General features: G+C 36.4%; 1 protein-coding gene across 5 annotated transcripts in view; it reads left to right on the forward strand.

Annotated features, from left to right (window-relative positions):
* Col4a5 (collagen type IV alpha 5 chain) overlaps positions 1-14,541 on the forward strand; it is a 199,513-nt gene that overhangs the window by 154,795 nt on the left and 30,177 nt on the right. For 3 of the 5 annotated variants that reach the window (XM_029534119.1, XM_029534120.1, XM_029534123.1), the window contains 5 exons: positions 6,496-6,576; positions 7,314-7,412; positions 8,805-8,855; positions 10,041-10,226; positions 11,858-11,866. In XM_029534119.1, coding sequence (XP_029389979.1) covers positions 6,496-6,576; positions 7,314-7,412; positions 8,805-8,855; positions 10,041-10,226; positions 11,858-11,866 — 426 coding nt within the window. The remainder of the gene's footprint in view (positions 1-6,495; positions 6,577-7,313; positions 7,413-8,804; positions 8,856-10,040; positions 10,227-11,857; positions 11,867-14,541) is intronic. The other 2 variants (XM_029534121.1, XM_029534122.1) reach the window with 1 other exon arrangement.

The following is a 14,541-nucleotide window of genomic DNA, read 5'->3' on the forward strand; positions in this document are numbered from 1 at the left end:
CTCCCCCCACCTCTGTTCCCCTACCCACCCACTCCCACTACTTGGCCCAGGCCTTGCCTTGTGCTAGGTCATATAGAGTTTGGAAGACCAAGGAGAGGCCACACTTCTTAAGCCTCCCCAAATAGTACCACTAACTGGGGATCACGTAATAAGACTCGCAAGCCTTCAGGGGAGATTCACATTCAAATCAGTACTCTAGTTATTCATTGGGTTTTATTAATTGTAGAAAATTAACTTGAACTTTACTTTCTATTCAGTTTTTTCTCTTCTGTTAGCTTTTAATCCCTTTATACTCTTTTAGTGACTGTCCTAGACATTTCAATACCCTTATGTTCTCATACTATAGCAACATTATACCATTTCATATATATTATAAAGTAAATGTAAGCAGTATAATTCTATTATTTATGAAAGTCTTTCTGACTGTCTCCATGCATTTCATTTTTATGTGCATGATGAATCTTATAATTAACTGCTATTATCATTTTATATTGCTGGTGTCAGGACACAAGACTTTCTGCTTGCTAGGCATGTTCTCCACAACCGACTTGCTTCTCTAGCTTTATCTGTGTTTTAAACTTTATCTAGAGTTTATTGAACCCTCAAGAAGTTATAATAGGAAGGGGAATAAATTTTTTCACGTACCTATCTATTTTCCATTTGAATTGTTCCATATTTTTATACATCACAGTTACACTTGGTATCATTCCCTAGAGCCTGATCTACTTTCACTGTCATTTATTATGAAGTGCCTGCTGGTGTCAAAATATCTCATGTTTACCTAAAAATGTCTTTATTTCACCATCAGTGTAAGAAAAATTTAGCCCTGTGGGTATTGGGCCTTTAGAGTTTGAATTGTGGGTCTTTTGCATACCAAGGCAGCACTGTCCACTGAACCACACTCCTAGCAGCAAGGCTATCTTTGACATTTGTTCCCTCACTGAGTATTTTTCCACTATCTTTTATCTAAATGTTATCCTAATAATAAATCTGTATTTTTAAATAATTATTTCCTGTATATTATACACTGAGTTTTTTTTCTGGATACATTTTCTGTACCATTTTTAAAGGTGTATGTGTGTGTGTGTGTGTGTGTGTGTGTGTGTGTGTGTGTGTGTGTGTGTGTAGGCTATGAGATCATCCATGCAGGTGCACAGGATATGGCATCAGATCTCTAGTTACAGGTTGTTGTAAGGTTGGGAGTAGCTGTACTTAATGGGCATAAAAGGAACTAAATTCTGGTCCTTGGAAGAATGTTGTGCTATCTTAACTACTGAACTCTCTCTCTAGCTACTACCATTGATTTGTTCCATTCTCCTGTGATGAGCTGTCATTATATTTATTTATTAATTATTTACTGATATTCCTGGATCTATAAAATTGTTACTTTAGAAGAATTTTAGGGAGATCCATCTATTTCCTCTTCATGTAGTTCTTTCAGTTTTTTCCCATTGAATAATAGGTTATTCAATATTGTCTCATTTGTTTTGGAGGTTTTGGGTTTTTTTATATTTATTTATTTATTTGGTGTGTGTGTGTGTGTGTTTGTCTGTGTGTGTCTGTGTGTGTCTGTGTATGTACATGCAGATATTAAGGGAAAACCAGAGGTCATTACTTCTGTTCCTTCACCATGTGGGGTTTGAGGCTCAGACTTGGGTTTTCAGGCTTGACGGCAAGCCTTTTTACCCAGTGAACTATCTTACCAGCTTTGGCCATGTTTTTGGTTTTGTTTAGTTTTTACTTTCACAGCTGTTAATTATCTTCATGTTTACTGATTCGTTTTTTTCTGGATTGTTCTTTATGCTGTTACTATACATAAGAAAAATAGTGGTTTTTTTCCTTTTAAGAGTTACCTCACCAAAAAAAAAAAAAAAAAAAAAAAGAAGAAGAAGAAGAAGAAGAAGAAGAAGAAGAAGAAGAAGAAGAAGAAGAAGAAGAAGAAAGAGTTACCTTATTTTCTCCAGAAATTGACCATTTTTCACTCATGTATATTTTTATTTGAAGAATTTTTTTCTAATTAATTTTTGAGGCTGGCAATTAACTCAGGGTAACACATGTACATACATTTTCTACTGAGTTGTATAACCAGTTCCTATAGCTATAGGTTCTTGGCCACATTGGTAAATCAATTTTAAAGACGTTTTCTACCTATTTTAACATTCTAATAATTTAGGAGTCTCCTTCTGCAGTTTGCTCTTCTATGCTGTTTAAGATTCATATTCCTTCATATGAGGCATCACTGGTTGTGCCTTGTCTTACCAACTTTTCTATTGCTGTGATAAAATGTCATGAGCAAGCAACTTTTTAAAACAATTTTTTATTAGATATTTTCTTCATTACATTTCAAATGCTATGCCGAATGTCCCCTATACCCTGCCCCCTCCCCCTGCTCCCCAACCCACCCAACTCCTGCTTCCTCGCCCTGGAATTCCCCTGTACTGGGACATATGATCTTTGCAAGACCAAGGGCAACTTTTAATAGTGTCTGAAAGTTGAAGAGGGTTCCAGTTCATAACCATCATAGTTGAGAACATGGTAGCAGGCAAGCATCAGTAGCTGAGAGCTCACCTCTTGAGACACAGTTATGATGCATAGAGAGGTAACTGGGATGGATGTGGAGTTTTAAACCTCAAAGTCCCCCACCCCCCAGTTACACATCTCCTACAAGACCACATTAGAAGTAATCATTCAAAAATATTTCCATCAACTGAAGGTTATGTTCATTCAAACCATCACATGCACTGAATGTTATAAATGGTATACATAGGGATTCCAGATTCTGTCAAATTTCTTTATAAAAATGTTTACTATTCTATCAGGACATGCATTTCTTGAAAATCAACTTGACCTTACATTGATTGAATTTAGGCCTTATTACAATGGTGAATTTCCATTGCCCTTAGCCTTAACTGTATCTCCTAGGCATGGTATATTAGCTTTCCTTTTAATCTGTGGTTGTTCTGGAGTTATTTCCTTTGAATTTTTTATGTAATGTTTTCATTTATTAAAATATATTGTCAGTAAAACTTCTTAGCTGTCGTTCATTAGAAGATTTCTATTGTCCCTTAATTATTCAATTTTATCAATTATTTCTAAGATGCCTTCCCCCATGAACATTTACAGTTCCTTGTTGTTAATTCAAAGACTAATCATGGTACTGATGTGGGATGACTTTGCAAATGGACAATTCTCAAACTAATTCATTTTAATATATAAAATATTCTCTGTATGTCTCATATAGTAATGTAAGGTCTTTAGATTTATTTTTTCATGTATGTAATTTTTTGCCTGCATATATATATTTGAACAAAATATGTTACTTGTACCTGTTCAAGTTATGAAAGGTCATCAGATACTCTGAAACTGAAGTTATGGATGGCTGTGAGCCACCTTGTAAATGCAAGAAATCCAACCTGGGTCCTCTACAAGGGCAACAACTGAGCCATCTCTCTAGCCCTCAAATAAACTCTTTAAAAGCAGACCATTTCCCCCAATTCATAGCAGAAGTCAAATCATAGGGAGTCAAAATATAAGAGATTAAACATAAGGCAGCATCTCCCTTTCTCAGATGGAAAAGATCCACAGGGTGTAAATGTGAAAAGTCTGAAAACTGGAATGATTTTCGACAAAAAGCCTCCAAAGAAATGGGAACTTCAGTTCTATAATCACAAGACACCAAATTTGGCTGATAATTTGAGTAGGGTTGAACTTTATCTTTCTTCAAAGTTTCAAACTAAGAATCTAACCACACAGATACCTTAGTTTGTTTATATGAATCACTAAACAGAAGACTTGCCTGAGCTGCACCTGCACTAGTGCCTGTTGAGACTGAGTAATGCTTGATAACATTGTTTTGATGTAATCTCTTGCAAAAACAATAGAAAATGAATACACTGCTCTTCTAGCTATACTTCAATTTCTTCTCCACTCCAAATAATTACTTCTAGTATTCACTTTCATATGGTTTTGAGAGCTTTTCATTGAGTTTTAAATTATAATTATGATAGCAAAAGAGACCCTTGTATGCTTATACCATCTTGGACAGACTCTAGTATTTAAGGGTATATTTAATGAAATATTTGTATGATTGTTCATTGAAGACAATATACCTTTCTATAAGAAAATTTAAACACCTAAACAAATGAAAACAATTATATCTATGCATATTATAATACAGATAGCATATTCATGGAATAGAAATTTTTTTAAATTTGGGTTGTCACAAGAATGACCCATCAATTCAAAGTAATTCCAGTTCATAACTCAATTAAAAAAATAGAAACTAGAGAGTTCTCTTGGGGTTAAGAGCAGTGATTACTCTTGCAGCAGGTCCAGGTCAATATTTAGCACCTCATATTGGCTCATAGCCATCTGTTACTCCAGTTCCAGGCCATTTGACAGCCTTTTCTAAATTTCTAAGGCAACAGACACTCATATGATACTATATATATATATATATATATATATATATATATATATATATATATATATATATACATATATGTGTGTGTATGTGTGTGTGTGTGCAAAACATTCATATACATAAAATAAGTCAAAAAAGAGAAAGAAAAAAATTAAAAACTAATGCTAAAATGGAAAGGGTGTTGAATATGCCAAATAATACTGAAAAAGAAAAAACCTTCATTGAGAAAGCTTTGTCAGCACTCGGGAGGCAGAGGCAGGCAGATTTTTGAGTTCGAGGCCAGCCTGGTCTACAAAGTGAGTTCCAGGACAGCCAGGGCTATACAGAGAAACCCTGTCTCGAAAAACCAAAAAGAAAGAAAGAAAGAAAGAAAGAAAGAAAGAAAGAAAGAAAGAAAGAAAGAAAGAAAGAAAGAAAGAAAGAAAGAAAGAAAAAGCTTTGTTGGTAGGCTTGTACTCCCTGATCTCCAGGTGTGTAGTAATTAAGGTGGTATTATACTTGCATAAAGATTAGTAATTAGTAAAAGACCCATGTTATACAATAAAGTGACCTGAATAAAGTTTCTTTACAAAATGGAAAGTAGAGGCTATACAATGAAGGTTACTTGGTGTTTTGGCTGTGAACTGATCCTTAAATGACTGAACTATCTCTCTGGCCATCACTGAAGGTTTCTTAAAATAAAAAACACAACAACTTCAAAAGAAAACAATTGAAAGATTTCATTTAAGCAAAATTTAAAACTCTGCTAATCAAAGCAAGGTATTATAAAAAGAAATAGGAAAAGTAAAGTTTAAAATCAATTGACATATGGGACAGACTGATATCTGGCAAATATAAATAACTTCTATAACTCAGTAAGAAGAAATACAATCCAATTTTTCAAAATGAGAAAAATTTTGAACTGATATTTCACAAAAGAATATATGCTGATGGCTGGTCAGTACATGAAAAGGTGACCATTGTCATTAACCATGGAAGTAAACACATTAAAATCACATGGCTAACACTGTGGCTGTTTTTTTTTTCCTAGTTTTTTTTTAAATTATTAATCATTCCATTCATTTACATCTCAAATGATATCCCACTTCCCAGCTATCCCTCCATAAATTCCCATCCCTTCTACCCTCTCCCCGCTTTCTTTCGCCTCTATGAGGGTGCTCTCTCACCCACCCACACTACCCGTCCCACTGCTCCATCATCCACCTATGCTGGGGCTTCAAACCTCCACAGGACCAAGGACCTCCCCCCATTGATGTCACACAGGCCATCTTCTCCTACATATGTATCTGGAGCCATGGATTCCTCAATGTGTATTCCTTGGTTGGTGGTTTAGTCCCTGGGAGCTCTGGGTGGTCCAGCCAGCTGACAGTGTCCTTCCTATGGGATTGCAATTCCACTCTGCTCCTCCAGTCCTTCTGCCAGCTCCCCCACTGGAGTCCCTGAGCTCAGTCTGATGGTTGGCCGCAAGCATCTGCATCTACATTGGTCAGGTGCTGGCAAAGCCTTCCAAGGAACTGTTGTTTTTGTTTGTTTGTTTTAAGCAACAGTTTTTATATGTTGATAGTACAACAAACATTGTGCATAGATCTGGAACAACCGGCTGTCTTAAATCTGAAATAACTTCTATTTTTTAATAAAACATAAAACAAATCTTAGTCTGACCTAGAAATTCCACTCTTGGCCATTTACTCAAGATAAAGGCATATATTTCCACAAAAATAAAAGAAGCCATGCAAAATGTCCATAGCCACTTTATTCATTATATCTAAAAATCATGGCAACAAAATCGTGTCCAACAATAGATACTGAATTTAAAACCAAGTATTGAATCTAATACTAAAAATTTTATTACCAGTACAGTATCACTGGAATTATTTTTATATTTATGGATACATACTGATATCAACTCCTGTCTAATTTGAAATTATCCAGCAATCATCAACATGTTTTGGATTCACTTTTGGTCTTTATTATTTTAATGCTAATTCTCTAAATTTAAGCTTCATTTATAGCTCATAAAGGAATGTGCTATTTTTTAATTCTTAAACTGAGTTTTTTTTTTTTTATTCTAGGAACACCAGGGCTTCCTGGACCAAAAGGTATGAATGGTCCTCCTGGTAACCCTGGCCTTCCAGGAGAACCTGGTCCTGTAGGTAAGTAAGAAAGAGAGTGTTGCTGTTGTGTAAGACTAAAGCTTTTCACAGTCTAATCTGCTCCTGCTGTGAAGAAGAAACATGGTGCTCATTCATTTATCACTTGTTATTGGACATGAACTGAATACATTTCATTTTTAAATTACCAAAATTTATCTCTAGCAGGCATTGTTGTCCCAGCTCACATTTTCTAAGGAGAGTAATTCTCTCTATGAAGGCCAAGTTGTAGCAATATTTTTGTTTATTGACTTTTAAAAGTATTGCTCTGTCTTGGCCCTTACCTGTAAAGTACCTCATCCTTCCTTAACACCTTTCGTCTTGGATATCGTGAAGTTAGACTAAAATGAGTTATTGTTATTTATGCTCATCATTATCTTGCTTTACTCTTTGTTCTATAAGATTTGATCATTTAGAGGAGCATTTCAGAAGGACTTGTTACTTTGGGGTTTGAAATTTTTGTTTGTTTTTAATTATGGGGGGACGGGTATTGTGCATGGAGGTGACATGTGCCAGTCTGCTGGAGCTGGAATTACAGAGGTTTATGAACAACCTGATGCAGACGCTGGGAACAGAGCTCAGATCCTGTGGAAGAACTGCAAGTGCTCTTAACAGCTGAGCCATCTCCAACCCACTTTGTTACTATTAGAGAGAATTGTTTGGTGTTTTAATAGGAAGACTGGAGAAGGTTGTGGAAGAAAGCTGAAAAGATCAGTGTAACCTGCAGTGCTGTTCTGTAGGTGCTGGAGGGCGTCCTGGACCACCAGGACCTCCTGGTGAAAAAGGCAAGCCAGGTCAAGATGGCATTCCTGGGCCAGCAGGACAAAAGGGAGAACCAGGTACTATAGTTTTTGTCTGTCTGTCTGTTTGCTTGTTTAATTTTTGAATTTTCTAATTTTCTCATGGTCTTCTTTGATTGGTCCCTTTACAGCTACAGTAAAACTCTGTCTTCCTTATAATCTTCTAAGGTTTTGCACTTTCTTTGATTGTTGTGTCCATGTACCCTATGGAGGAGCTAGAGAAAGTACCCAAGGAGCTAAAGGGATCTGCAACCCTATAGGTGGAACAACAATATGAACTAACCAGTACCCCCAGAGCTCGTGTCTCTAGCTGCATATGTAGCAGAAGATGGCCTAGTCGGCCATCAATGGGAAGAGAGGCCCCTTGGTCTTGCAAACTTTATATGCCCCAGTACAGGGGAACGCCAGAGCCAAGAAGTTGGAGTGGATGGGTAGGGGAGCAGGGTATAGGGGACTTTCCGGATAGCATTTGACATGTAAATGAAGAAAATATCTAATAAAAAATTGAAAAAAATAATCTTCTAAGGTCCCACACAGCTCCCCCTTCCTAATTAACTTTTTCCTTGGCATCCTGAAGATAATAGCTCATGTTTGTTGAACAAGTTGCTTTTGTCTGAAGAAAAAAGTTCTTCAAAAAGTGAGCAGTATAGCTCACTTCCTTTTACAAGAACTGATGTAGGCATTTTCAAGTGTTTCTTTTATTGTCCAACCTGTACTTAACTTATGCATTTTCATCCAAGTATACAAAGTATCTTCGAGGATCATCACATATACAGTGTGTCTGCATGTGTGTGTGTTACTTCTTTTTAAAATGACTGCAGATTGACTAAAGGTTATCAGTCTTGGTGGAAAGCACATTTACTCACTGAGCCATCCTTCCAGCTGTGTAGCTGACAAATATCAAGTAGATTGTGACAACATAAAGATTGATCCTTTACCAATCTCCAAAAGAGTTTGTTTTCTATGTGTATGAGTGTTTTGCCAGCATGAATGTATATGCACCATGAGCTTTCCAGAAGCCAGAAGAAGGAGTCAGATCCCCTGGAAATGGAGTTATGTCTTTGAAGCACCATGTGGGATTAAGGAGCTAAACTTACTTCCACTGCAAGAGCAGCTGAGCTGAAACTCTGGTCCCTATAGTTTTCCTATGTTGAAACTATTCTATGTTTGAAGTCAGTCTTCTGGGGAAGAGCATTAGTGGTAATGCATGTTTCTAGAATGTGCAAGCCCTAGGTCTGTCCAAGAAGAGTTGGGGAGAATAGAAGAAAATGGATGGAGTAAGCACAGGGTTAAGGAGAGAGGGGACTAAAAAAGTCAATCTTTAGCATGTTTGATATAATATATAACACTTATTAGAAGGAACCTCAACAATCAGCTATTATCTACTTGAGGTTTGTTTGTTTGTTTGTTTGTTTGTTTTTATCTTAACAGGTCAACCAGGCTTTGGAATCCCAGGACCTCCTGGACTCCCAGGACTTTCTGGTAAACCTTAACAAGACAAGTTATATTTACTTGTAAAATGAAAATATTCTTTAGTCCATTTATTTTTCCACCTCTACCATTTACTATTATAAAACACATCTGAAATTTTTAGAGAACATAAAGCTCAACCTACTTTTATGGTACTTCTTATTCCTAGCAAATGGCCTATGTTAGTAAGAATAAGCCATCCTTATAGAGAATTCAATAAATAGCTTTGCATTCCAATCATAAATACTAAGGACATGATACAGAAAAGAGGAGAACATTGCAGGGAATTTAGAAGCTTTCCTTTGTCCAGAAAACCAAAACTCTTCTCTTTTGCTAAAGCAGTATCATAGCAACACATGAGGCACTTCTGTAGAAATACATACACATAATGACATACACCTGAGACTGAAGCAAGGGTATTATGAATTCTATGCCACCCTGGGCCCGGGCTATCCAAAGTTCTCAGGTGAGAGGAGGGCATTATGTGTGAATACATCTCTATCTTCCCTCTTTAGTATGTTATCTTAAAATAATCTTCCCTCTTTAGTATGTTATCTTAAAATAAGTCCTAAACCCTTAACACAAATCTAAATAACTACAGATATGCATGTTGATACCTTGAAATGATCATTGGTAGTTCTATAGAAGTTTTCTCAAACTAAAAATCTATCTCCTAAAATCTCCAGTATGCTTTTCATGAAAGTTTAATATAGCACTGTCTTATGGTTTGTAAGTATTAGTGTTCTATAATAAAATGTCAAGAGCAGTTTGTCTAGATTATGATTATGAACTTTTAATATTGTGGTCTGAATATAATAGCAGCCATAGAATTTCATTAGTCTTAAAATTAGACCCAAAGCTCTGATAGTTGTCTTCATCCATCTTGAATCAATTCTTGAAGATATTTTTATACATTTTATATTTGGTCTATCTTTTTTCCTCATTACTTCTGGTCATGTTATCATTGCCCTGTGTTCTAATACTAAGGATGCCGGCATTACTTCTTCATTGCTAATAATTACTTCTGATGACAGATACATGTGTTTAATAAAGAGAATAGATTTTGCATGTGTTTGAAGCAAATTTACCCTAGTGAATTTCATTAGCTTATCACGTAGCTTTAGGCTTATAGGTGAGCTTATAATTCAGCATGCAGTATTAATGAATGTATCCTTAATTACACTTTTACTTCTACAGGTCAAAAGGGTGATGGAGGATCACCTGGACTTCCAGGAAATCCTGGCCTTCCAGGTTCAAAGGGTGAGCCAGGCTTTCAGGGATTCCCTGGTGTGCCAGGTCCCCAAGGTCCTCCTGGTTCTCCTGGTCAAGCTTTGGAAGGTCCCAAAGGAAACCCTGGGCCTCAAGGCCCTCCTGGGAGACCAGGTATGATCGTGTGTGGTATGAGAAATGCTCTGTTTACCAGTTCAGTTAGTTCATTTTGCTGGCAGGTTATTCAGTCTTTAAGATTTTAGAATTTGTCATGTGAGAACTTCTTTTAAGAAAATAGCTTGGTTCATACCTCGCTTGTTACAATATATACATCCATTTCAATTATGCATATATTATTTAACTAAAGTTCATCTTGAATGGAAAAAAGGGAAAATGGTGAGGTTTTGTTGGTATTGTTAGTAAAGATAACCTGGCATCAAAATGCAACCTGCACCTTTTTTAATGTCTGCTTCTCAGCATGTCATCACAGAAATCATTCTAGTGATCACAAAGTACATGCTTGTGTTCCATATCAGAAGCTGTTGCTATGGTTCCATCACATGATCAGCAAATGTCACCAGGCACAATAAAAAAACTTAATCTCTAGGAACTAGGCAATCACATTTATCTTCAGCAGCACAGCATGGTCAAATTGACTCACAATCTCTTCATACCTCATGTCTGTGCCTCCTCTTTCCTGTGCTGACTCTTCAATAGATCAATTTTGCATCCAAGGTTCACGTTCTCATTTTTGTGTCTCTGCTGCATCATTCCATTCTATTAATTGGGAAATGTTCATTCTCACCCCAGGTTAATGTTGCTGAGCTCAATCACTGTTGATAGTACATTCGAGGTACTTAATATTCAATTTGGGGGGGTAACTGAAAATTTTGCCTTTATTATTTTTTAAAGAAGAGAAAATTGAGATTGAAAGAAACAAAACAATTGTCTTTTCATTGCTCAAATATTCTTAATTTATTTCTAAAGTTATATTTAAATTGAAAGAATTGAACTTGATTTTACTAATATGTGCCCTAAAAACATGAATTAAACAGTATAACATACTGAATTCGGGACATCATTTTCAAAGTCAGATGTAATGTGACCTGACTTGATTGTTTCTGAAGGGTTTTGCTTTTTCCTTTGTTTATCACTGAAGAAAAACAGGGGAAATATTCTCAGCCACATTAACTGTCTTGCATGCGATATAAAGAACTGAAGCCAGTATCTTGCTTTGTTTGCCTTGTCATAATTCAAATAAACCAAACTATTATCCTTTTATATTCTAATTAGCGCTGCGCTTATTTGTAACTAGGAGTGTAGCTCTCAGTTGAACATTTCTGTAAAAATAATAACAGAAAAGCAGTAGTCACAAATGTGCTTTTGCAATCACTGTTTCTAAGGACTAATCAATCTTCTCCAAAGAAGAATGCACATCTAATGAATGTTTGATTTCTTGATTTGTTTATAAACTACAGATCTAAAATAAAGTGTTAAATCAATTTCTCTTAGAATGGAATGTTCCAAATTTGAGCTCATAACAATGAACATCGTAATATGATGTATTTTGAACTTTCAAACTTTATTACGTGTACAGTTTTCATTTTAACAATTTTTAATAGAGATAGTTTGGTTTATATAAGATGCATGAATATAGACTTTCAGAGAGTTCTATTATTAAATTCAACTTTAACTTGAGAGTATTTAGTATAATGCTATAGTTTCTTGATATTTCTAACAGTTTTGATATTTTCCTTTTTGTTAACGATGACATTGGGCTTTGGTGAACTTCCATCCCTACCCAGGTCCTCCAGGTTAGCTCCTTAACTCAAAAGTAGTAATTGCATGAAATTTGAAATTTTACCAATGTATTTATGTACTTATATACATGTATATACACATATGTGTCTGTTTATATATGCATGTGTGTAATGCCTTCAAGGTTCTAAATATATTTTAAGAGCATATGCCAATTCAGTTTTGAAATGGTGGCCTGGGCCTAAGTTGTCAGAATATTGTAGCGCCAAGTATTTCTCTTGGAATGGTTCCACATTATCCAATTATAGAGATGGACTAAATTAAATATTTCAAAATTCATACTTCTATGTCATTTTTAATTGAGATTTTATAGTACTCAATTTTGTCAAAGTATGCTTTTCCTTTGTTAAAAACTATTTTTATTGCATTATGACCTTTTAATGCAATAAAATTAAACTCATTCAGAAAAGCATCTTAATAATAATAATATGGATTATCAGATCCTATAGATAATGCGATTTGATTTCCTACACACACACACACACACACACACACACACACACACACACACACACACACACACACACCTCTATAAGGTTTTCAAACAGCTTCATATTTTGGCTTGTCAGATATTTTCAAAGGTTTGCACGTTTTTAACTTCTGAGCATATTTGTGTGTATATATATGGGCATAAGACTCACCTGGAGTTCTTTGTATATATTGGATAATAGCTCTCTATCCGATTTCAGATTGGTAAATATCTTTTCCCAATCTGTTTGTTGCCTTTTTGTCATATTGACAGTGTCCTTTGCCTTACAGAAGCTTTACAGTTTTATGAGGTCCCATTTGTCAATTTTTTTAAAGATTTATTTGTTTGTTTGTTTGTTTGTTTATTATATGTACGTACACTGTAGCTGTCTTCAGACACTCCAGAAGAGGAGTCAGATCTCCATACGGATGGTTGTCAGCCACCATGTGGTTGCTGGGATTTGAACTTAGGACCTTTGGAAGAGAAGTCGATGCTTTTACCTGCTGAGCCATCTGACCAGCCCCATTTGTCAATTCTTGATCTTACAGCACAAGCCATTGCTGTTCTGTTCAGGAATTTTTCCCCTGTGCCCATATGTTCAAGGCTCTTCCCCACTTTCTCCTCTATAAGTTTCACTGTATCTGGTTTTATGTGGAGGTCCTTGATCCACTTGAACTTGAGCGTTGTACAAGGTAGAGAAGAATGCATTGACTTTCATTCTTCTACATGCTGACCGCCAGTTGAAGCAGCACCATTTATTGAAAATGCTGTCTGTTTTCCACTGGATGGCTTTAGCTCCTTTGTCAAAGATCAAGTGACCATATGTGTGTGGGTTCATTTCTGCATCTTTAATTCTATTCCATTGATCTACCTGCCCATGACTATACCAGTACCATGCAGTTTTTATCACAATTGCTCTGCAGTACAGCTTAAGGTCAGGCATGGTGATTCCACCAGAGGTTCTTTTATTGTTGAGAATAGTTTTTGCTATCCTAGGTTTTTTGTTATTCCAGATGAATTTGCAAATTGCCATTTCTAAGATGCTCCAACATGTAATAAGGACACATGCTCCACTATCTTCATAGCAGCCTTATTTATAATAGCCAGAAGCTGGAAAGAACCCAGATATCCCTCAACAGAGGAATGGATACAGAATATGTGGTAGATTTACACAATGGAGTACTATGCAGCTATTAAAAACAATAAATTAATGAAATTCTTAGGCAAATGGATGGATCTGGAGAATATCATCCTGAGTGAGGTAACCCAGTCTCAAAAGAACACACATGGTATGCACTCACTGATATGTGGATATTAGCCCAGAAGCTCATAATACCCAAGATACAATTCACAAGCTACATGAAACTCAAGAAGGAAGAGCAAAGTATGGATATTTTGATCCTTCTTAGAAAGGGGAACAAAATACTCATGGAAGGAGTTACAGAGACAAAGTGTAGAGCAGAGACTGAAGGAATGACCATCAAGAGACTGCCCCACCTGGGGATACATCCCACATACAATCACCAAACCCAGACACTATTGTGGATGCCAACAAGTGCTTGCTGACAACAGCCTGATATAGCTGTCTTTTGAGAGGCTCTGCCAGTGCCTGACAAATACAGAAGTGGATGCTCACAGCCATCCATTGGATGGAGCACAGGGTTCCTAATGAAGGAACTATAGAAAGTACCCAAGGAGCTGAAAGTGTTTTCAGCCCTGTAGGAGGAACAACAATATGAATCAGCCAGTACCCCCCAGAGGTTCCTTGGACTAAACCACCAACCAAAGAATACACATGATGGGATTCATGGCTCCAGCTCTATATGTATCAGAGGATAACCTAGTTGGTCATCAATGGGAGGAGAGGCCCTTGGGTCTGTGAAGGCTCTTTGCCCCTATGTAGGAGGATGCCAGGGCCAGGAAGTGGAAGTGGGTAGGTTGGTGAACAGGGGGAGGTGGAGGGGATAGGGGGGTTTAGGAGGGGGAACCAGGAAAGGGGATAACATATAAAATGTAAATAGCCATTCTGACTGGAGTGAGATGGTATCTCAGGGTTGTTTTGATTTGCATTTCCCTGATGATTAAGGATGTTGAACATTTTTTCAGGTGTTTCTTAGCCATCGGTATTCCTCAGTTGAGAATTCTTTGTTTAGCTCTGTACCCTATTTTTTTAATGGGGTTATTTGAATTTCTCGGGTCCAG

This window comes from Mus pahari, chromosome X (genome assembly GCF_900095145.1).
Source record: "Mus pahari chromosome X, PAHARI_EIJ_v1.1, whole genome shotgun sequence".
NCBI lineage: Eukaryota > Metazoa > Chordata > Mammalia > Rodentia > Muridae > Mus > Mus pahari.